Source organism: Lampetra fluviatilis, chromosome 5 (assembly GCF_964198595.1).
Source record: "Lampetra fluviatilis chromosome 5, kcLamFluv1.1, whole genome shotgun sequence".
Classification (NCBI taxonomy): domain Eukaryota; kingdom Metazoa; phylum Chordata; class Hyperoartia; order Petromyzontiformes; family Petromyzontidae; genus Lampetra; species Lampetra fluviatilis.
In genome coordinates this window covers 8341571-8366086 of record NC_136279.1, presented here as the reverse complement: position 1 = coordinate 8366086, position 24516 = coordinate 8341571, and the positions used below count along the sequence as shown (strand labels likewise).

Sequence of the window (24516 nt, the reverse complement as noted above, 5' to 3'; positions counted from 1 at the left end):
CGGGTTACCGTCATGCACCTCCGATATAGTGCAGTTGGCTACGTATGGTGCAAAAGTTCAACGTACGTACAAAATGTATCACTGGCGGAATTTGTTTAAATAGGCCGTACTCTGCTGGTGAAGCCACGAAAGTCGAAACTCAGTGGCGGGGGGTTTTTTCTGCAAAAACAAATGCTGCTGGAAGACATGGGCCTGGAAGGTGTTTCGAACGATGCACCTAAATGTTACTTATTCATTATGTGGTGTAAGTAAATTTTTGGTGGTAGCAATTAAGATACGAAATTTGGTGCATCGTCTTCAAATTACTGGCACGTTGAAACTGTTGCACACGACACGGAATTTTAATTTTAATTTTGGGTGATGCAGCATCTCAGGACAGAAATTTGACCAGATCATGGTGTGGCCTCAATCAAAAAAATATAACTACGAATCGTAATATTGGCTGCGAACACCTAAGTGTTAAGTTAATAAATTAATCGGTGTATCGCTTCACCCCTCTACTTACAAAGTAAACACTCTACAAATATATATTTTTAAATCACTACCCTAAACAATGCTAAGGGATTTTTCAACGCAACACAATGTTTGCCAAGCAAAACACATTTGGACTGCACTTCTTACTTTAAAGTTATGACTGATTAAAGGAAGACAACTCCCAAAATCCAAGCAGCTCTTATTCTGTAGCTGCATCCCCCGAGGCTGTGTCATCTCAGAATGTCCCACAAAGGAAGTTAATTGACTCTTAGGAGTGCTGTCAAAACTGCGGCGCGACTACATTTCATAGAACACGATCATAAGTGGTGCATTGTGGGACCTGGCACGATGACAACAAGATACGCAGTGCATTGTGAGAGTTGGCAAGATAGCATTCATGTTGGCAACCACATTGAGCCAATCAGGCCAATTAAGCTCGGTGTGCGCACATGTAATTGAAAGAAAAGATCGCCATATTTGTATGACGGAACCCATTGGTTTAGTATGACATGGAATAAGTTTGTATGTATGTTGAACATGCTTTGCACCGTACAGAGCTAACCGTGCTAATCGGAGGTGTGAATATCTCTGCGGTACATTGCATCTGTACATCTGTAAAAAAAAACAGCTTTATAGGCTCATCGGATACCTCCAGGATAAATCAAGATTTCTGATTCTGATTTTGATCTAGCATTCTATTTAAACCATGCCATCTGGGAAATAGTGTAAAATGGTTGGGCCAATATCCGATTCACTATGGCACTACGGGACTGTGCCAATGCACCTCATTCATGCCAGGCCGGACTGAAGGAACACACAACACTACTTGGTTTATAATTAGAGGATGACAATTAAACTTCTGCAACTGCCTAGGATTTAAGCTGCTTCGACAGCAAAAGAAAGAAGAAAAAAGGGTGTTCTGGAGATGCCACTGCCGCCGAATGTGAACAATGTCTTAATTGTAGTGCTACGGTCAGCTTATTTCTTCAAGGACTAAAACTCCCCGTGCATTGGCGTATTTTGCAGTTAATCCGACACTGATAAGCACTTCCGTAAGTATGTTGAACTTCTTTCGCACCACACGTAGCCAACCGTACTAATTACCGCGGTGGGGGGGAATTCACATGAACGGGAGGGAAAAATGAAGGTGCGGAGGAGGAGGAGGGAAACAAAGGCTGATCAATGAGCGTGAGCGCGTGCGTGGGAGCAAGAGCGGGCCGCCAATGGCTTCGCAAAACATTGAGCTCACACACTTCCAGCAAACGCAAACAAATGAGCACAGCTTCTGTGCGGTTCGCTCCAGAGCACTGTACGCGTTTTATAATGTACCCTCTCACCGAGTGGCCCGAATGGGATTTTGTTGTTTTGCGTGCGACAACAGCCAAGGTGTGTCTGGAGGAAACCAGCGCACACGTGCGATGATCACAGCACTCTAACACGTCACAACAGAGAGACGAACCCCCAACTTGCTGTACCACATCACGACAGTCACTCTGTAGTGGTGCGTCACGTCGTCGTCGTCGTCGTCATTAATCCATATCTGCGTGGACCCACAAGGCAGTACCCGTGCGGCATATCGCAAGGAATTGCGCTTGAAGAATCCCCGCTCAAAGTAACTAATCTCCGTAGGGAATAATTCTAGTCCGTGCAGCTTTAGCTCTACATCGACTACATTCAGCTCTCTCGTGTGTTTTCGGGTCGGATCACGTGGCGTTTGGCACGACGTCCGACGTTTCGCTCCACGTGATGGCAGCTACTCCAGGCACCGAACAGCGCGTGAAGCGATACGTTGGGTGTCAGAGCGGACAACGTGGGGTTACAGCATGCGGTACAAGCCGAAAGCACACCGGTGCTCAACTAACGTTGAGCAGGGGTTCAACTATATTGAGCACTCTCCTGAAGTTGGCACTTAAAAAATTAGACACTCTTTGTTAGTCGGTTGTAGTGGAACAATAAATAGCGCAAGCTCGTAGCCCAGCCTTGTGTGGACTGTACTATACAAATATTCTTTGAAACATGCATACGTTTGCCAGGACCCACCCCCCTTCCTTTGTAGATGAAATGCAAATCTCAAGGGTTCATCTTGCTTTCAGAATAACATTATTCTTGATGTTGTTCGCAAGGGTATATTGTGATTTCAATTACGGCTCACAATCACAATAAATCGATCGAATCATCGACAAGACTGCCAATCATATCAAGCAGCTTGAGTAACCCTCCTCTGCAGTCGTGCATTGCACGGCAGTGTTATCAACTATTGAGGCGCATACTCTAAAAACGTTGATAACCCCGCACAGATATATTGTAAAGAAACCCCACCACGTTAACCTCATTGTAACATAAATACAATCGGACTCTTTGATTGTAGAATAACCCTACAGGTGGCTGCACTATGAACGGCACCCATTCACTCGCGACATCCACTCGATCCGCAAATTTCGAGCGAAGGAAGCCCATTGTCGAATCGTGTCGCTTTGATGTTGCCGTTTTTGTTCTGTGCCGATGCACCACAGATCTCCCTTGCAAACTCAGGCTGGGTAACTGGCTAAATGGGACTTTGCGTGTAACAAATACAACATCCATCGATTGGTTTTATGAACATTAAACTTTAGGCGGTTAAACTGTGCAGATGTAAGCGGGAGAGGTCGTCAAAAGGTACGTGGCCTCGCAAAGACCCAATGAGTGAGTACATGCACAGCGCCCGGTCAATCCACTGCCGGAAAAGGATGTCCCCTTTCCCATGACGTTTAACCCTTTGGGGTTATTTGACCATACTTCAACGTGCTGGTCCGTACAGGCTAATCAAGGCTGGGAGCACAGAAGTACAGTAGAACAAAATTCTTTCTGCAGTGTGCTCTGCAACGAGTACAGAGTCACATTCCAAAAGCATTGCAGAGCCGCTAGTTACGTCCTCGCTATGTACCTGAATGTCACTTCAAAGGGACTTTTCTCACTAATGAAGCTTTAAATTCACATCGTACAGCCAGGGACACCTGACGTGGACGTGCAGACATCTCTACAAGGTCGGTGCCTTTTGGTTATTTTGGGCTTCGTCTCACTTTAAACGAGCGTTCCTACTCGTCGGCCGCGATCGTCAGCCCAAGGGAAATAGCAAAAGGAAGAAACGGGAGTGGGAAGGAAGTGTGAGTAGCGGAGGAGACCTCACCTGCGGGTGAGCAGCAGAGTCTTTAGGGGTGAGCGGCAGCGTGAGGAGACAGAGACACAATCCGGCGTGAGTGAGGCGAGGAGTTTTCACTCGCGCGCAAAAAGCCAGGAAATTTCAGCATTCACAACGCGACAAAGACACGCGCGGTGTTCCTGTACGGCAGGGGTGGGGAGCCCTCTTACATTAATTTCATACGGCCTGCAACAACTTCCATTCATACAATGGTGCGGCCACATAAGGCGGTTCGATCCCGACTGTAACGCCTGTCTATTTGGAATTGTGCATGTTCTCTCCGTGGTCGAGTGGATTTAGAAACACGCATTTAGAGTACTTGCCCACAATACAATTTCATGTCATGAGTCTCTTCGTTGAGCTATCATTTGTGGCCAGGTCGCTTCTGAAAGAGAGCTGTATAGGGACCATCCATTTAGTAGGTACGCAAAAATCTGTCAAACCTTGACCCCTCCCTGTAGGCACGCAAACTTTTACACTCCCCCCCCACCACCTGCGTGCGTACGTACGCCTGACGAACCCCCCCCCCCAATCCTATAGAACGGTCGATATCTAATCCACGCAGAAACGATCAATGATTAATCATATTAACGTGTTTAAGCAAACAGATAGTCCACCGCCGGCTGCATTGTTATTATCGAGGCTTCCGCCCCCCACCCCCGTTTCCTATGACAATGCATGCCTGTATCAAAATCGCCATCAATTAATCAATTAATTCACTACTTTAAAGCAATTTACATTTTTTTATGGGCGCCTTATTACTAATATATATTTGTGTAGGTAAAACACGCCGCGGTCCCTAAACTCTCGATTCGCCTCGCCCAACCGTGTGAACGAGTTACGGAAGGAATCAATTAATTGAAGTCAGCGTTGATGTTGGAGCAGGCACCGCATCATTGACGTACTTCTCGACCGTGAGTTAAAGGAAGTTGCTAATAAAACCGTTGTTTAAAAAAAAAACCTTTTTAAAGGAGTTTATCTGGCAACAAACAGGTGTTAAGATTGATTTGAAGCTTTCGTGGCTGCAGGAATTACTCTTTAGTTCTTTCGGTAAAAGTCGCGTAGAAAGAAAAAATATCCCCCCCCTTGTCTCTCATTGACATGCTAATTTCTCTGTCCCCCCCCCTCACTCTCCCCCATGCTGCCGATCTCTCCTGCTACTGCAGCCCCTTCTCCCCCCCCTCCCTCCCCCTCTGGGATCTATATAATACCTCGTCAGAGGCGCTGTTTCTCTGTGTCTCTCTCTGCGTGTCTCTCTATGTGTGTGTGTCTCTCTCTGCGTGTGTGTCTCTCTCTGTGTCTCTGTGTCTCTCTCTCTGTGTGTCTCTCTCCGTGTATGTGTGTCTCTCTCTGCGTGTCTCTCTTTCTGCGTGTGTCTCTCTGTGTGTCTCTCTCTGTGTATGTCTCTCTCTCTATCTGTGTGTCTCTCTCTGTCTCTCTCCGAGCTTGCATTAACATACAGTTCCCACCTGACGGTTGCTTGTGTTGCAATCGAAACGTCGTGATCTATTTTTTTTTCTACGTGACTCCACCAAAAGAACCAAAGAGTAGGTCTTAAGATGTTAAAACACGAAACTGAAACCTTTTATAAGGAATCATGCCTGCATTAACCACAATACTTGTGGTCGGAATGCAAACAAAAAACGTACTCTGATAATACATGAAACTGATTGGTCCACACCAGAGACAGCTTCTTTTGAGCCTCGTCTCAAAACGGTGTTAGACCAGAGGACGCCAAAAAGCGTACAGAAAAACAGCAATGCACTATCAGAGTAATGAGAGCTCGGGGCGAGCATCTACATCATGGGACCTCCTTTGTCAGTACCAAAATATGAGAATAGGTCTTCGCCATGAGGTAGACACTTTATAAAACGAGTAACAATTGTTGCAATTACAGCCCGTTTCAAACCACTGCTGCACAAAGACCTCCCCCGCTGTGCCGTCCATGTGGGGCCGTTTGACCAGACCTCACCACGCTGGTCAGTGTGGGTTAGTTTGTATCTTTTCAAAGATTGCAAAGATTTATGGTTTATTTTTGACCTCGTGAAAGTCAGTCATGAGAAACGAATTTGTGAACAATTGTGAGTGAAGATAAGCTTTAAAAAAACATACACATACACACCACAAAGCTTACAACACAAGTTCTTCACAAAGCAGAAGAGGAAGCTTTGAAATGCGGCCAGCAAATGGCTATGCGCGCTGTGTTTGTTCCTTGGCATGAGTCACGGCTGAGGTCCCGGATTGCCCCGGGGGAGGATTTCATGCCAAAACACTGAGTCGACACCAATGGTGAGCCTGGGTTCAAATCCAGGTTCAGCCACCTGTGACTAAACAGGGCTCTCTCAAGCGTAGAGAGTTTTTGATGGTGTCAGTCCCAATCTTGATTTGAAGCTTTCGTGACTATCAGAATCCATACGCTTAGTCACCTGATGACGATTGCTTGTGTTGCAATCGAAACGTCGTGATCTATTATTTTTCTATCTACGTGACTTTACCGAAAGAACCAAAGAGTACGGTGTCAGTCCCAGTATATTGATTACTGCATAAAAAAAACATCGTATTACCTTTGGTTTGCCACCTTATTAGTGGGGTGCAATGGTGAGTTTATGAATATCGATGCTTTAAGCAATCACTTGTGTCAGAATAAATGTTTCTAAATTCATATATGTTGCATGCAATGGGGTTCAAGAGGCTCCCGCTCTGGTCATTGGAGGCTGCTACATTCCCCCCCCCTCCAGCAAATTCTTGAGTCTCGTCACGACTAATAATCAAATCGCCAAGGCCGGGGGGGAGGGGGGAAGGATGCCCTGTCACACCTTAACTCAGGGGTCGGCAACCAAAATAACAAGAAGAGCCATTTCTTTCCAATTCGGTACAAAATTCAGTATTTCAAGAGCCGCAATGCATCTATGTACATACGTACATATCGTCAAGAAGCAGCCCGTAAAGAGCCGCATGCGGCTCCGGAGCCGTAGGTTGCCGACCCCTGCCTTAACTCAATGCATCATATTCATAGTTAAATGTTGCTTTAATTTAATGCGACCAACACTCTTGTCAGGGAGTATACAAGGTATGTGCAAAGTGTGGATAACAGATCTATTGAAGCGATAAATGGACATTCGAAAATTAGTTGTGATATCGGCATCCACGGGACCCTCCTCTGAAAAGGTGATGCACTGCTCACTCGACGAGTTCCTAATGGAAAAGTTATTTACCACTTCAAATGAGGCCAGCAGTACAACTGGGATACGGAGATGGACAGCCCTTTTGTCAATCCACTGCTGGATCAGAGGGGCCTCACTCCACCGTGGGCATCATCGGGGTTATTTGACCATACTTCACCATGATGGTCAGGGTGGGTTGGAGGTGGGTCGGTAAGTACAGTACAACAATAGATTTTGCCGCAATTGACCTTGCGTACAATATAGCCCAACAAGCTGCCTAGAACACCTCATTTATGCACAGTGGCTGAACATGCAAACACCAAAGTGGGTGTCCTGAGATCAGAGCGCCGTGGTGGCGAGATGTTAACTACCTAGCCTGGGAAACAAGAGGTCATGAGTTTGATCCCGACCCTGACGCCTGTATATATGGAGTTTGCATGTCTCTCTCCCCGTGGTGGCGTGGATTCTTCTTGCAGATCCTCCAGGTTTTCCCTCTGCATTTAGAAACATGGATTTGGAGTACTTGGCTGCCATAAATTTCCACATGATAAGCCACTTCGCTGAGCTATCATTTGTGGCCAGGTTGCTTCTAAAAAATAGCTAGAAAGCTCAGTGGGCCTTATCTGGTAAAATAAAAATAGTTGAATGTTTTAATAGTTTTTTGTATGTTTAGTTTCATTGGGTTAAATAAATTCAGCAACAACAAAAATAGAGAGATGAGTCACGCGTGTTCCTACACAGCAGCAGCAGCTCAGTTTCATCAACACGGCATCGCGGGGTTTGTTTCAGCCGCTTTATTATTATTATGTTTTGTAACTGCAAGCGGTAATATTTTCCACCTCGGTGGCTCATGCGCACACGTGTACGAATGTGCGGGTGCAAGTCGGGAGTGCTAGCGTAACAAGTGGCGCACTGCGCTACGAACCCCGAGACAGGAGTTAAATTTCCGCTCGCAGCCAACTTCGGTGATGAATATCTACATTGGTCCGGAGGCCTCCCTTAGGTAGACTCCGCGTTAAAGGAGTACCTTGTGCGATGTGTAAATATCACAACTCTAGAGGCAAAGGCGCCCGTGTGTGGAGCTGGCGACTCACCCCACTTCTGTGGTCGCTAACAGCATTTGTCCCAAGAGTGTTCAATCTTTGTCTTGTGCGATTAAGACGTGAGTGGATCGGTAGTGTCGTGGTTAGGGCACTGCACTACAAATCCAGCAACACGAGTTTGATCCCCGACCATGGCTGACATCAGTGGAGGATACCTGAACCGATTCCGCGCCTCGCCTAGGAAGACCCAGCCCTAACGGAGTACCTTGCGCGGCATGTAACCATTAGCGCTGGTGAGACAAAGTCGGCCGATTGCAGTTCTGGCCGCCACACTACTCCATCGTGTGTTGTGCCAGCCATCAATAATGCGTTTGCAAACAGCAACACTTGCCCAGACAGCTTGTATAACTATCGGGAGATCTTTGTCTTTGTACACAGCTATTCCATTACACGGCACAGCACCTGGTCAAACCGGTTCTGGTCCTATCGAAACGCATGCTCCCCCCCCCTCCAGCTCGGAGAGATGCCTCCGGCATCCACAAACCAGTGCCAGACACAATCTCCTGCTCTCTGCCTTCCAAAACCCCTCCTTAGCCTCCCCTTGAATGCACTTCGAAAAGTTCCCCCCCCCCCTCCACAATTATATTCAAATGAGGCTGGTTACGCAGGAGGTAGCGCCTCGTGCTGTAAAACCAGCAAGCCGAGTTTTATTGACGAACGGGCCTCGGCAAATATCAGCGGCGAGTGATAATCTGACGCAGTTATGGGCCTACCCTCCCCTTCACCAAGCTGGACTGACCACAGCATGTTGAAGTTTGGTCCGACAAGCCTCCCATAACCAACATGGCGTGGCGAGGCCTTCATCCAGCAGTAGATTGATTAAGGGCTGAACAACAACATATCGCAATTGTGCTAACGGAGCTCTGTTGTTACGACACAAATACATCTCATTTCCCAAGCAACGCAGCTAGCAGTGTACCACCATGTGTTACGAGAATGGCCCCGGGAGATGACATCACAGAGAGGCAGGCAGCGTCGCATTCATTCGTCGATGAAAATCGATCCTAACGCTCAGGATGCGTGCATCCGATCACGCTCAGAATTCATATTTCTTTTGTGTATGTGGCATGTACTGGGTTCACACCAAGGATCTACCAATGCTACATTCACCACAATGTTTTACAATTGACTCTTGAATTCATACTTAAAATCATGACACTTAATCGTTACATTCCGAGTCCCTTAATGAGGGGGCATACAATTACTATGCCACGAAGCATGAAATAAGTGAAACTCCAAATGTAAGTTTAATGGGGGGGGAGGGGGGGGGGTTTCTGAAGCCAAACCTACAATAAGCCAAACTTTGCAAAACTTTTTTTCGTGCAGCCAATGATAACTGGGCTGAGACCATCAACAACAATGTAGCCAAATTTAAATGCACAACAAAATTTAATTCGATGTTTTTTTGTGTAAAATTGATGGTCATGCTGAGACGACCAATTCACTCCACTTCAGAACCCGGTGTGTAACTGTGGGCGGCTGAAACCCCGGATTCGGATTCAATATCTCACTCATCAGTCACTCGCTGTCAATGCGGCTGACACGGTATTAACCTACAGAGCTACCTGGCCACCTCGCTCGGAACGGCTTCCTGGACGCACGGACATCTGGGCACCGTGCCCGTGGGCCCATTTCCTCCTCTTGCCACAAAACCAGACCGCAGTCCTGGCACCCATTCACCCACCAGCATCCTCCGTGGTGTTTCCATGGAAGGGTCACGTCAGGGAAGACCCAAGCGATTTGGTATTTTAGAAAATGTGAGCAAGTGTGTGTGTGTGTCTTACCGAGTGGAGTGGTGGCGTAGTGGTTAGCATAACGGTGCTATGGACAAACCGCATGCTAACCACGATTCGTGGCCATAACTTATATCTGTGGCGAATATCTGAACCAGTCCGGGGCCTCCCCCCTTGGTAGACTGAACTTCAAATCAGTACTTGGTATGGTGTGTAAACACCGGCACTTGGGAGATAAAGGTGGTCGGACGGAGTGCTTGTCACACTGCCCTCTCGTGCCTCGTGCCATCCTTCACATGTGCTCACTAATAACACGATCTGCCGCAGTCTGTCAAGAGATTCGGGGATATACGTATTTTTGCCTGACCTCCATGTGTACGCGTGTGTGTGCGCGCGATCATTTTCATTGTGTCCGAGTGTTGCATTGCACGTACGTGTGTGCGTTACATGGTGTGCGCGCCAGCATGAACGTCGCACGCATGCGTGCCGAGCGCGCTCGTACAAGCGTGCGAGCGAGCGCTTGTGAGTGAGCGAGCAAGCGTGTGCATCGAAGCGTGCGTGTGTGCGGGGACACTGACTCCTGCAGTTTCTGGTCTCGGTCGAGCTCGTCCCCGATGAGGCGCAGGCAGTTGGCCACCTCGATTACGCCCTTGTCCTCCTGCTCGGCAGGCGACCCCCCCAACTCCTCCAGCGTGGGTGCGGGCCCCACCGTCTCCGTCTCCCTCTCCGCGCGGTCCAAAATAAACCTGACAGAGACAAGCCAGGGTCAGCAAGAGATATATACAAGACAAAGGTATAGAGCCCCCTATAGCCTTAAAACTGTCGGAGCAAGTGCCGTTAGCGAGCACCTATGAAGGTCAGCACGGCATAGCACCACACCCTGCCGCCTTTGTTTCCCCAGTGGCACTGTTTACACACCACACCACGTGTTCCTTTGAGGTTGCATCAACCTAGGGAAGGCCAAGAACCAGTTCCGATGGTTTTGACCGCGAATAAGAATCGAACTCAGGTCCCCGAGTTCGTAGTGCAGCACACTAACCGCTACACTACCGCTCCCTGATATATATAGACACACACACGTTTTCGCAAAACAGCTGCAAGTGGTACTTATTTTATGCACCCCAGGGAGGCGTGATTTTATACATCGCAGGACAATGACGTATGTCAACGGCTCGGAGAGGCATTTATCCAGCAGTGGAATGTTCATAGCTAATGATGACAAAGATTAGGAGGTTGATGGGCCGAAATGAACTCCAAAAACTTAGACGCGTGACTTGATCTTTCTGCCACCAAGCCAGATAACATACACGACCAAAACTATGAACCAGATTTACAACTTAATTAATTACAGCTTTCACACCTTGACGAAATGGCCAAAACACATCGCCTTGCCGATTTTCCCCATCGTCTGTGATGATGGAGACAGTAGCACATTAGGAGTTTCAACCGATCAAAATATTTGTTTTTGCCACTGCCTCATGCCTGCCGATAAAGATGGGCACGTGGCTTCGAATCGATTCTCACACACGACACGTGTGTGCAAGTAAAGTGACCATTTATTATAATTTGCGTCGGTCTGAATGATTTTTGTTAAATTCAACCCTGCAGCCAAAGAGGCTGCACATTCACTACAAGGTATATTGTTGGCAAGGTGGTAGTTGAATGTGGGGCCTCTGATTTTTTTTTTACAACAACCATTTTTAAAGTTGACTCGATTATCCGAGTTGTGGTTTATCCGATTTGCGGATTAACTGCGTACCTGAGATTTTGACATTAATTAATAACTGATGGATTTTCCCTTAAGCCCAGATTAATAACCTAAAACAGTTATACTTTGTTATTCTTGGAAATGTTTACACCACAAGTCACTGTGCTTAAACTGAACAAAGATGTGCTCAGGTTAATCGAAAATCCACATGATCGCCACTACAATACAGTCGTTGCATATCTTTACAACAGCAGGGGTGTTGGATTGATTTTGATTGGCGTGGCTCTGCTGTCCACTTAATGCACGGGAGCAGGAAAGTATGATCACATGGCACAAGCTTCGATCGGTGATCGTTAGTATTTGTTCTGAATTGAAAGAGGAACGATCAAAATGATCAGTTGTGCTTCATTTTGAGTGACTTATCCGATCATTTATTTTGCGAGTTTTAATTTACTAAACTGTGTGATGGCAGAGAAAACGTAAGAGTGTTGTTTTAACTTTAAATCATAAATTAAATTTTCTTAACCTAAACATAATTTCAACCTATATTTGTGGTTTTTGGCATCGAGATACACAGAAATTACTTGTTTTTGGATTATTTTATTTATCCCCGGCCATTCTCCCCATCATTTGTGTGGAAAATCGAGTCTACTGTATCAATTCAGGATGCCCCGTGCTCGCTTAATTTTTTAAGGTTTACACTTCACATTCAACCTCTCCTTACATCACCTCCACACGGATGGCCACACTCAATAATTGATTTAATAATAGACAATTTACATCCTCTGAAGCTGCCAATTCCCAACACAAAAAATCCAACTGCCTTGGATTATGACATGTTACGGGTCATCAAGGTTTTCTGGGACACTCCCTCCCCACATCTCAGGCAGCTGTGTACCCTGGCAGTCAGCATTCTTGCCTCTGAGTCAATATGCCCATGCATAAACGGCCGACCGATGGGCCTGATCCCAACCAAAGCTAAACACGTAATTGCAGTTCGAGGTTATTACGCCCGCCGTTAAACCCGGGGAAAAGCTACGGACGACATGACACTGCAACCCAAACAAGCGTGATGCAATTGCTCAAATCAGCATGTAAGTAAACCGCCAGGTGTTAATAAGTGTCTATACACAGCTGTATTCACTCAGAAAACCGACATAAAAAGGTAAGGCATTGGCAATGAACTTTCACACAGTTCAAGGACACTTCTTTCACAATGGGACATGCTGTCAGAGCGCATCAAGTTGATGTTGTTCAGTAGATGTGAAAGACCATGGTCAATTAATTAAAAAAAAGTACGACATTGTCCCATTGTCATCAACAACATTCTTGAAAAGAGCAAACATGAAGTGCACCGGCATTATGTCATAATGATTGTCCCGAATGTGGCAAAATCTACTTCACAAGTGGGTTATTTTCTTGGTTCTTTCAGTAAAGTCACGTAGAATGGAAATAATAAAATAATTCTCACGACGTTTCGGCCACAACGCAAGCAGCCGTCCTCAGGTGGAGAGCAGGTATATTATTTCCATTCTACGTGACTTTACCGAAAGAACCAAGAAGATGAATTCCTGCAGTCACGAAAGCTTTAAATCGAAAGTGGGTTATTCTCTCAGGGTTCCCTTTTGAAATGAATACGACAAAATCCCCTTTATTAATTGCAAGTTTTTTTTTTTGCAGCAGGCATGGCCTGGCATGGAGAGTGGGCAAACACTTTTATGGGACCAAATTAATAGCTCAGAGTCCACCGCCATCCACCATCTGCAAGTCGCAAAGCAATTTGCATTGGGCAAATACCAGAGCAGCAGCAGCAGCAACAGTTGGGTGTTTGGACACGGCAAGGAGACAGGATGGGGATTGCAGGTCATTCAAGATTCATAGATCAACCAAGGCGGATAGATTACAGCTATGCTCATGGTAGCTAGACGGCGCCAAAGCCGTCAGCGAAGCGAGTAATTTATTACCGATGAGAGTTGGGTTGACACTAAGTGGCGGCGGTAGGGTAACCGATGACAGTGACGTCAGCGATGGTGGGGTTAAGGGCTGTGGTGCATGTGTCAATGCAGCATCACGCTTTTTGCTAATTGTATATATTCCTGCATTGATGTCTATCTGGAGTGCTTTTGAGTCATTTCCATTGTTTTTCAACGTACAGTATTATAATATCAACTACTTACGCAGGAATGCACACCGAGTCCTAGGACTTTTTTTAGGATTATAGCAAACAAGACATTAAACCTGTGTCGTACAGCTCAGGATGCATAAATTAGGTAAGTATTGAAAACATAATATCACTGCTCGGTGAACTCAGTGATGCGAGTTTGATTCAGGGCCACAGCTAACATCGGTGGCGAGCGATGTCTCAACTGGACTTGCTGCCCCCTCCTTTCCTCACCAGCCCCCATGATCTACACGGTATAGAAGACACCATCCTCCAACAGGGCATCGACAAAAGGGGCTAAAAACGAGGTTCGTTTCTTTAAAGAATCGCTCCCAAGAAAGGCGAATTTCTCATGAACATGAAGCAACCTGGACCGAGTGGTTTGACGAGTGAGACAAGGAGTTCTGGGTGAGAACTTTGGACATCGGCGATGATGATGACTGACCAAGTAGACTGCACTTCAAGGAGACCATGTACATACATAACCCAGCTTCATCAAGGTCACTCCACTCATTGTTCTCTGGGTCAGACCACAGACTTTTACAACACCCCTAATTTATCCTGAGTGGAGACAAGAAAATAATGAAATTGTAAAAAAATATATATATAAACTCAATCCATCAGGTTTTGTCGACTACAAAGAGAAAGCCCTGCAGTAAAACGGCTGAACAAACACTGAACGACACACGACGCAAATAATACTCAACTCAAAGATGGGAAAGAGCGAAAATAATGTAAATCACTACAGCACGCGCCTTATTCTCACCATTCAGTTTATATTTAACCGATGATTCAAGACACTCCACCGCTTACTGCCGACATGCTCAAACGTGATGAAAGCGAGTGGGGATATCGAAACAAATGGTCACTAGCGCATGCAGCCCTGCGAATCTGTAGTAGTGATTCAGGGTGCGGTTATAATGAAAAGAAAAAAAACACTTAAAATCGGGTTTCCAGTTCATACGTTCATTTGAAGACGTGCCATTTTATTTGACTAAAAGTTGACAGTAAAAATCGATCGGTCAGATAACATTGGACATGTCCTTCCAGGATGAAAATGTGTGTGTCCTTTATGTTGGTCAAATAAATGCACTAATACTCGCGCGCACAATTTGATACCCGCTGAGCGAGCATAGTAATCGAATTTGAAATCGATGCGTCGTTACTTGTCCAGCTTTAACATCCACTTTACAAGAGCGAAGAACCTTGGTCGTGTTCATGATGATGCAGCACACAGCACACACTTCAATTGCAGGCTGTGTGGTAAATTGAACTATCGGATGTGCAAACAGTCTCGGCAGCAAGCACACAGACTCCTAGGCTCCCCGCTCAGCCACCTGTCTCTCTTTTGTTTCAGCCTTTTATCAATCCACTGCTGGATGAAGGCCATTCCATGCCGTATCGGTCATGGGACCTGTTTGACCATACTTCACCATGCTGACCTGGTCAGTATGGGTTGGTAAAGGCTGTGACCGAGCATCGGTTCAGATATCGCTTGCTACTGATGTTATCCGTGGCCAGGAATCGAATACAAGCTTCGTACTACAGTGCACCACTGCTCTACCCAACATGTTTAAAAGTATACGTGTGCTCATTTTTGTTTAATTTACAATTAAAGCAAATAAAATGTAAATGGAGGTGCTACTATTGCTTTTAGGCTAAGGGAGCGAACAAAACTGTGCAAACGAGAGAAAGAAAATACAAACGAGATGATAAAAACAAGAAAAAAATGTGCGATTATTTTATTGTTGTGATTCATAGAATTGTTGGGGGGCTATGAATTGGTTACATGATTGATAGATGTTACCGTAACACATTTTTAAATAATGACAACGCACATGTTTCACAGATTACATTTTAAACCAAAATTGCAAGGCTGAATCTGCATTATGTTTAACTATTAGCGTAGTGCATTTTAAGGCACAACAGTGAGTCAGTCACGATTGCACTTTGTCTCTATGAGCTCCGGACAAAGGGCCCGTTGGCCTTAAACATTAGCTTATTTTATATTTTTAACTCCTTAAATATAATTAATTATTCAGAACAAGTGATAAAAGTGTTGGGCTGACATTTCGTCAGCAGAGCTCAGTGCAGTAAAATTCATTATTGTACCGTACTATGCTACCATTGCCCCCCACCTTCACCAATCCGCACAGCCAGCATGGGGAAGTATGGTCAAATAGCCCTCCACGACCCGTATGGCGTGAGGAGGAACTCAAACAAATGAAAGTGGTCTCCAACATATTATTTTGCGCTGAACATTCTAAGGCTATTGTATTAAGATATATAACATTTGTGAAACATTTTACTGCTATAAAGGATTAATTACTAAAAGAGTGTTTTCAGATCATGACAAAATACCTAAAAGTAACAATGAAATACAATGTGTCGTGTTCTATCGGCCTATGGGGCTTTTGGAATCAAAAGCCCCGAGTGATCATTTTACGGACACCCCACTGATTACTAATAACCCTCGTCTCATGCAATACATTTGTGTGTTGAACAATCGCGTAGGGTATCCGTAAATGGATTACCCTTCATTTTACCAGCACCACTTATTTAAGGAAGCAAACTCTGAAACGGTTTCAACCATCCGAGTCACATCAGCGGTGAACAATCCGAAGGTTATGCTGCGCGTAAAAGGAAATAGCAAAAAATTATGAAATAATTCGTGATGTTGTTTTGGTTAGAGTGCAGTCTTGCCTATGAGTCAGACCAGGCGGGCAACTGACACACTTGTGCAAACACAGGCTCTGAAAGGCATTCAAAGTTCACACACCTGGGCATCAATCACCGCAACGCATGTGCAAACCTAGCCACCCATTAAATACAGATAAGCTGTCCACTACGGCTGGGATATAACGTATACAGTAAGGTCACGGTATAATGACACATCGTGCAAAATCGCATCTTAGGTACACGATACGTGCAAGTGGCGATTTTATTCTATTCGTACATGTTTGTGCCTCTTTGTGTCGCTTCGTATTGTTGTAAGTTTCTCACCCGCCCCTACTGGGCATCTGTGAAAAAGAAGCTTAAGGATAAAGATTCTGATTATTCCCAGCATGCACCTCTCCGTCCCTTTTCTTGCGCAATGTTCAACTTTTTGATGCAATTTCTGTCGGTGTTATTTTTTCAAGGCAGGTAATACGACCGGATTGTGCATTAGCAGGAGGGATGGCAATGGCTTGGGGAGACCTGTGGACAGATCATGGCTGACAAAGATGGCAATGTTGTACGTAACAGGTTCGGGTCACGCCAGAATCCGCTCATGAATGCTGCGTTCACACGAAGGTTATAGAGAGTGTGTGCTTGGTTTGAATCACGACAATTTATCGTTTCACCAGGGGAGGAATCATCACATCCCCTACAGTAAGCTCGGCATTGGACTTGGAGCGATTCACCCTCCCCCCCCCCCACTGCATCACAATTTGATAAAACCTACATATTTGTTCCCTTGTTCATATTGTTTTTCGTTTGTTCAGCCTCACTTGTCATTTGGGCTAAATTAAACTATGGTATATAACTTCCGTGAATCGTACATGCTTAACATTGACAGAAAGAAGAACACATGGATTTGAAACCATACGTAGGTTAATAACATCGTCCAAACTATGAAGAAAAGGGGGCTTTCGCACGACACGTGATGGCGAGAGGGGACGATGTACAACAGTCAAGAATGATTACAAAGTGGCAGCCACATGATGACGATTGCTTGTGTTGCGATCGAAACGTCGTGATTTATTTTATTTTATACCTACGTAACTTTACCGAAAGAACCAAAGAGTATGGATTCCTGCAGTTACGAAAGCTTCAAATCCAGATCACAAACATGTAAATGATTGGCTCTTTGGTACAATCCCTGGTGAACGAGCAGATGGCTTGATTAAATAATTCACGCGCAATTAAAGGACAAAGAAAATAAAATGTCTCAATCATTAGTGACCAGGCTGAGACCTTCAACTCACGACACTTGAGCACCCGATTTATACACGGATGGCTGAAGTCAGGGATATGAATGCAGGGTTGCTATTACTGCCGACCTTGATTGCTGAATTATTTTAGTTAAGTGCATTCCTGGATTTCGATTGGAATATTCATATTTCATTGTTTCAACAAATTGTCAAGTTTCAAGGTCTCGGTTCGATTTACAAAACAATGTTTTTTTTTGTTATTGTGGTACACTTAGACTCTGTAGTTGTGTGACTCTATAGAATGTTCAATGGTATAAACCTATAAAATCCATAGGTGGCATTAACCTATACAAATTATTTATAGCCCTTTGTTATTCCACTACGACGTGAAGGCATTCTCATGCCACGTCCGTCACTGGGGATGTTTGAGCATACTTCACGCTGGTCAGTGCGGGTTGAAGGGGGCCCAGGCCTCACCACCGATGTTAGCCGTGGCCAGGAGTGGCTCCACGTGCCAGACCCTGGTAACGTCCCAAATGACAGGCTGTCTTGACTGTCGTGAGGCTCCTGCTGTTTGATTAATGCTTTCACGGCGACAGGGTTACCCTAAATCTGCGCAACTCTTGTTCACCATAATATAGTCACACATGGGCAACTCAGCTCTGAGGCCAGGGATCAAACCCAGTTCGCCGAGTTCATAGCGCAATGCGCTCACCACCATGCCACCACTCCACCCGTACATTTTTGTGTTGCCAGTGGAGTCCAAGCATAAAGTTCACCCTTTATTTAAGTACTGTTCAAAGGATAATTTATTGAAATGTCAGCCTGCAACTATTTGCATTTTTCTGTCATGAAGCACAGTCAGTGATAAAGGTGGCGATGATTGTTGGCATATCCGAATGAAGCCACAGACCTGTGGTCAACCACAGCCTTACAATGCAGAATAACGATCTCACTGCTAGTAATAAACGAGTCTGCATCACCATCACTTAACACTCAGCTCCCAACATTTGTATGTAGTGGTCCGGCATGCCCAGATGGCCACTGGCAGATTCACGCTGCCAAGGAACGTCAAAAACAATTAACAGACACAAGCAGCTACATGCTTGGGGACCTAATCTTTCCATTCATCCACCCAGCGAGTGCCAACACTCAACGTTCCGTGCCAGTTGTGTGTGTACACACACGGCTAAATTCATGGTCTTCACCGACTGATGAGTCTCATCCCCGAGTATGCTTTGGCTTTTTTCTGGGGGTTTTTCTATGAACCCAGAGATCACCGGTTCAATCCCTCAGTGCAGTATTTGAAAGAATGGACAAGTTTCTAAATTCCCTTGCCCCCCCCCCACCCCGGTCTTGAGTAATAGGATAAAGTTTGGGTAGTCCCTCATCTACCAAGATGATTACGGCAGCGTGGCAGACAATATGCGTAGTGTCCTCTAGAGGGAGCTCTCTCTCTTAGATGGCCTTCCAACAGCATTGACGTGAACAAGCAATTGCAGGGTCGTTCCCTAATACTTTAAATGTGATGCCTTTTTACTCAATTGTTTTTCATCTCCGTACATGCTGATGTTTTGTCTCACCATATTTTACTGCTTGGTGGGTGAATTTCAAGGAATTAACAGCCTTAGGGGGGGTTACGAGGTTTCTACACGTCTTGCACCACAGCCACAATAAATATGTTTACGACAAAGCGACTTCACACTTGACGTCACAAGTATAAAGGGAGGGTATTTCCCCCCATCTTCCATAGGGACAGAATTGTTCGCTAAAAGCTTCCCCTGGTCAGCAATACCGCGCGCCACAGGAAAAGTCAAGACCCTTCAGGCTACTTACACCAAGCGAATGATAAATATTTCAATGCAAGCTTATCCAATATTTTGTACATATTTAACAGTTATTGCACCTGTACTTGGCGATTTAACTTATTGTATTTGTTGCGCATGCGAGTACACAATCAACTACTTACACCACTATCAATTCAAATTGCCCATCCATGTATGACCAGGTAATGTTTCAACCACACTGATGTAATGTGATTCTAAATCTTCACCATCATGATCATAATCATGATCTATCTACTGCTGAAGATACTTCCCCAAACCGCCAGCATCTTTCATCATCTTGCCTTGCAACTATCCACATAGCTTCATGCAAACGAGCTGACTTAATCGTTCCATCTCCACCAACAATAGCCACGTTCCCTACTTTGAATGCCACTCCACTGTTAAAACCAAACTAAGACAAATACCAAACAAAAGCTCATTTTGTGCTGCTGTCAAGCACTGGAGGTAGTAATTCTATCAAATAACTTCCTTCTGTCTACCCGCTTAATTAAATAAAATGTTGAGTCCATCAGCCTATGGGTCTTCCGTACCAACAATATCCTGTGCTCCGAGACAATTGAGATGTTGTGAGTGCATGAAAAATATAATAAAATACAATAAAAATCGAAGAATAATTTCAAATTGTAATGCGAGGCACAGTCTCAAAGAAATAGAAAAACTTAGAGGTGAGAAGAACAACGGACAAGCGGGAAAGGCAGCCAGGCGGTGAGTCGTTGCCAAATCCCCCCCTCCAAGCTCTGTGGTCCTCTATACATTAAGGTACTATTAGCCAATTATTGAGTGTTTACATGTGGGAGGAAACCGCAACATCAGGATAAAATCCCCACGTGAAAGGGGGCCACACTCTATCCCATAAAGGTGGAACATATGGAGTCCACATTTGCTGTGCAGTTTTCTGGCAAAGCCATGTTGACACCCTACGGAAATGGAGTTTGACAACATCCTTGTGATCCACCAACCGAAAATATGTTGTTGTTGTACCCAGCAGCATCTGTTCAAAAAATGGGCCAATTTTGACATGCTGCATCTCCAGCTACATGCCATAGGTGTGGTGGTACTGCACGCCTATGATTTACAGGCAAGGCTAGGTGGTTCACGCACTGCAAGTCTGTGAGACTGAAACCCACTGTATGTATGTTGAACTTCTTTTGCACCGTACGTAGCCAACCGTGCTAATCGGAGGTGTGGGGGAAGGACAACACTGCTGCGAGGTGGCAGCAAGTAGCTTGATCAACCGTTACATACGTACTTCACACAGGTTCCCAAGTCCATACCTGCGGAGGAGCTGCCCGGCCTGAACGTTGATGTGGTCGCTCACGGAGCCTGCGAGGGTGACACAAACACAGGAACGTATATGCCTCAGACACACTTAGGTTCCTTAGGCTTCTGCAATCATGCCCCAGGCTTCATTAGCTAGACTGAGGCACATTGGGAACGTTTATAATTAGGTGTAAACGTCTGAGGCTCAAAGCCAGGCAGACAGCTTTAGGGTCTGTAAATCGTAAGAATAATATTAATTTATTTACTTAGAAGAACCTCGCTGAGCCTCAAGACTCATTTTTAAGAGAGTTTTGCATTTGTTCTATTCGACAATTCATTTTTGTGGTGTTGCTGTGTGGGAGGAAACTAGAATGCCTGGAGAAAACTCACAAGCCAGAGGGGATACCATTCTAAGGTTTAGCAAAAATTGGGTTCACAAACCCACTAACTGGCTGTTGTTATCTGGTGGCAACCTCCCAGCCCGTAGGCAGGCCAGTTTGCTATATATATCTCAATCTGCCATTCCTCACAGTAATCACAGAAAACTCAAAGTTTTTATTTAACCTGTAAATTTACAATTATCATCGAACAAAGATGGTCACTGCATCTCGCGCTTTCAGATACGCTTCTGCGGCCATCTGGAACGCTCTTCATTCCAATATTAGGAATCCACTAGGAGCGATGCACTTTTAAATCATCATCTCGATTGAACACTCATTTCTTGAGAACTGCTTTTTGTGTTTAGTTTGTGGTCCTTCACCCGCACCTCCGATTAGCACAGTTGGCTACGTACGTTGCAAAATAAGTTCAATATACATACAATATTTAGGTGTATTTCCTGAAAAAGGCCAGTGGGACAAAACGTCGAGATTTTCGTTTCCTCTAGGTAACATTAAAACATGTGTTATTTTAATCAACCAGCTATTGTTTGTACAAGTTTACTGCAGCAAAATAATGTATGTTCATCTTCATCAGTCATGACCAATCCACTGCTGGATGTACACAACATATAGTATGTAGTGCATGTGTGTCGTCAATGTCTTTTAGCATATAGGAGTATATACAACTGCCCTGCATGCTTTTTCCCTTTACATATAAACGTGCATTCAATGCATGTCTACGTTTACCAAATATCCCATCATTTATAATCATACAAATATAAAAACGAATATGAATACACACATTCTTTCGTGTGTATTCTCAAAGGCAGCTAGTTAATGACCGATACATTTTTTCAGTGATCAAAACTCAAGAAGTGATTTATTTTGAAAATGAGTATCAATATGTATTTCCTCTCCTGTTCAACGTTCTGAGCCAGTGGTGGAAATTCCACATTCTTATGGTGGGAGGCTTGTGCAATCAGACACATATTGATGATTGCTTACCCACACTCGGTCCTATTTCATCCATCTAGGAGGGATGATGGGCTGCGTCAACCCCTAACCAGGATTTTAACTGGAAAACCCTCCCCTGGTTACGAGAATCTCGCTCTAATGCCGAGTCGCCCAGCTGGAAGTTCAGTGACGAGCAAACTCGTCTGGTTAAAGTTGGGCAGACACATGAGTCATAAATCGAAGTACCATCTCCTGATAAGCGCTATAAAGGCTGTCATCTGCAGGTCAGTGTGGGTAGAGTCGTGGGTGTAGGTAGAGGCATAATTTCTTAAATCTGATTCTGGCTTACATGCGTTTCCAAAATACAACATGTGCTATGAAGAAGGGTCATTGCCCGAAACGTCGCTAATTTATTATTTGTTGACGTGTTTTGAGTATATTTATTTATGACCACTATAGTATGATATTAATAGTTCGGATGTCAAAGTACATACACTATAATTATGCTAAGAAGCCTCGATTGATATGTATGTTGAACTTATTTCGTGCTAATCAGAGGTGCAGGAGAAGCACCACAAACCAAATACAAAAAGCAGTTCTACAGAAATTCGTTTTCAGAGATACATGCATGCGGGGAATTACACAGAGAGATAGAAAGAGGAACACGTGGATTATACAACATACGCGAGTTAAATACATGATGTTTTTTTACTCTAAGAACCGAAAGTGCGATCGGGCAGGGGGCACGTCGCTAGAATGATGATCGATGGCGGGTGGTTTCGGTTCACGGCAGCGCGGCACGCCAAGGAACGGGAACGAGCCCGAGATGCTGTCCACCGAAGGAGAGAGATGATGGTGGCAGGGTTGGAATAAGTTGGGAATGTTTTTTGTTTAACAGGTAAATGGCCAACTTGAGCTATGTCGCCGTTTTTTTTTAGAAGAAGCGACCTAGCCACAGATAATAATAATAGCTCAACGAAATGGCTCATCGTGTGGAAATGCATAACGGACAAATACGCTAAACGCACGTTTCTAAATGTGGATGGAAAACCGGAGGATCCGGAGAAGAATACACGCGATCACGGGGAAAGAGAGACAGACACGCAAACTACAAATTTACAACCGGTGTCACAGGGAGGTCGGGATCGAACCCACGACCTCCTGTATGCCAGGCGATGTAGTTAACATCTCACCACCGCGGGAGGCCTCCATCCAGCAGTGGATTGACACAAAGCAATGAACGTCTGTGTTTACAATGTTGTTTACGAACTCTCACTTAAACACTTCAAACCCCCCCACCACCACCTCCCCGTATGACCTCCTACCCCGCCGCTAGACGAGCCCCCCAGTCTCAGTTGGTACCCTGTCTTGTCAATAATGATCATCTCATCACCCGCAAAGCGCTTCACCTTGGAAGAAGCCAAGCCTGGCCCATCACCGTGCATAGCCAGGCGCTATAGGCTACGTTTTTAGCGCATGACAGCGCAGCAACAATCCACGGTACCTTTGTTCCAAACATCATCCCTGGGTGAGTGAGTGGGTGAGTGGATGAGTGGATGAGTGGGTGAGTGGGTGAGTTGATGAGTGGATGGGTGAGTGAGTGGGTGAGCGGGTGGGTGAGCGGGTGGGTGAGTGAGCGGGTGGGTGGGTGAGCGGGTGGGTGAGTGGGTGGGTGAGTGGGTGAGTGGGTGGGTGAGTGGGTGGGTGAGTGGGTGAGTGGGTGAGTGAGTGGGTGAGCGGGTGGGTGAGCGGGTGGGTGAGTGGGTGAGTGGGTGGGTGAGTGGGTGGGTGAGTGGGTGAGTGGGTGAGTGGGTGAGTGGGTGGGTGAGTGGGTGGGTGAGTGAGTGGGTGAGTGGGTGGAAGACCATCATCCAGCAGTGGATAGCCAAAGAGCCGTGTGCGTGTGTGTGTTGTACGTCTCTGCAGACCGCCGTCTCACCTCTCCTCGCCGCTCTCCCGGCTGCGTCCTCCCCGCCTGCCGCCAGCGCCCGGCTCCCGCCGCCGGCCTCGGCGTTCACCCGCGCCGCGTCCCCCGACGCTCCCTCGGACATGACGCGCCGGTCTTAGAACCTCTCGCCTTCCCTCACTGCACCGGCGACGACACCGACGACTACGACGATGAAAGACGACGACGACGACTACGGAACAAGTTTAAGGAGTTTAGAAGTTGTTGTTGTTGTTCTTCTTGAGCACGAAGCACTACGGAGCCGCGCACACGCACACGCGCGCGCGCGCGAGCCACTTCCGGGGGGGGTGGAGGGGTGTATACAGGGCGGGGCCAACTCCGCGTGACGTCACCGGGAGGTCAGCGGGGGGGTGGCGGGACATCGTCTTAATAACGGTGACATGACGTCACCTAGCGCGATGGAGTTCACTGATCACGACGTCGTGTTGCCCCTAGAGGAGTAAAATAAGGAGGGGGCGATGGTGTTGGACTCGAAGTGCACCTAGCCTGGCACAGGCGACGTGGTGACGGTACCGTCACTTAGTGGCGAATGACGTCATAGCGTGGCATCGCAGTGGCAATTTTTGGAAAGCGAAATTGTTTCGCAGATATCAGAAGTGTCCATAAAGCAGGTAGTGTGGCCTCATTACGTTGGGGGTTAATGTTAACAATAATAACGGCGACAATAATGCGGT

At 45.8% G+C, this 24516-nt stretch overlaps 1 protein-coding gene across 3 annotated transcripts in view; it reads right to left on the bottom strand.

The window, feature by feature from the left end:
* BAX (BCL2 associated X, apoptosis regulator) overlaps window positions 1–24118 on the bottom strand; it is a 36507-nt gene extending 12389 nt beyond the window's left edge. Inside the window, exons 1-4 of one of the 3 annotated variants that reach the window (XM_078856652.1) lie at window positions 23816–24118; window positions 20532–20605; window positions 10231–10398; window positions 3641–3660 (exon numbers count right to left, since the gene is read on the bottom strand). In XM_078856652.1, coding sequence (XP_078712778.1) covers window positions 3641–3660; window positions 10231–10398; window positions 20532–20605; window positions 23816–23927 — 374 coding nt within the window. In that variant the 5' untranslated portion in view covers window positions 23928–24118. Of the gene's footprint in view, window positions 1–3640; window positions 3661–10230; window positions 10399–20531; window positions 20606–23815 lie in introns of those variants that run through there. The other 2 variants (XM_078856654.1, XM_078856655.1) reach the window with 2 other exon arrangements.
* Window positions 24119–24516: the final 398 nt, after the last annotated feature.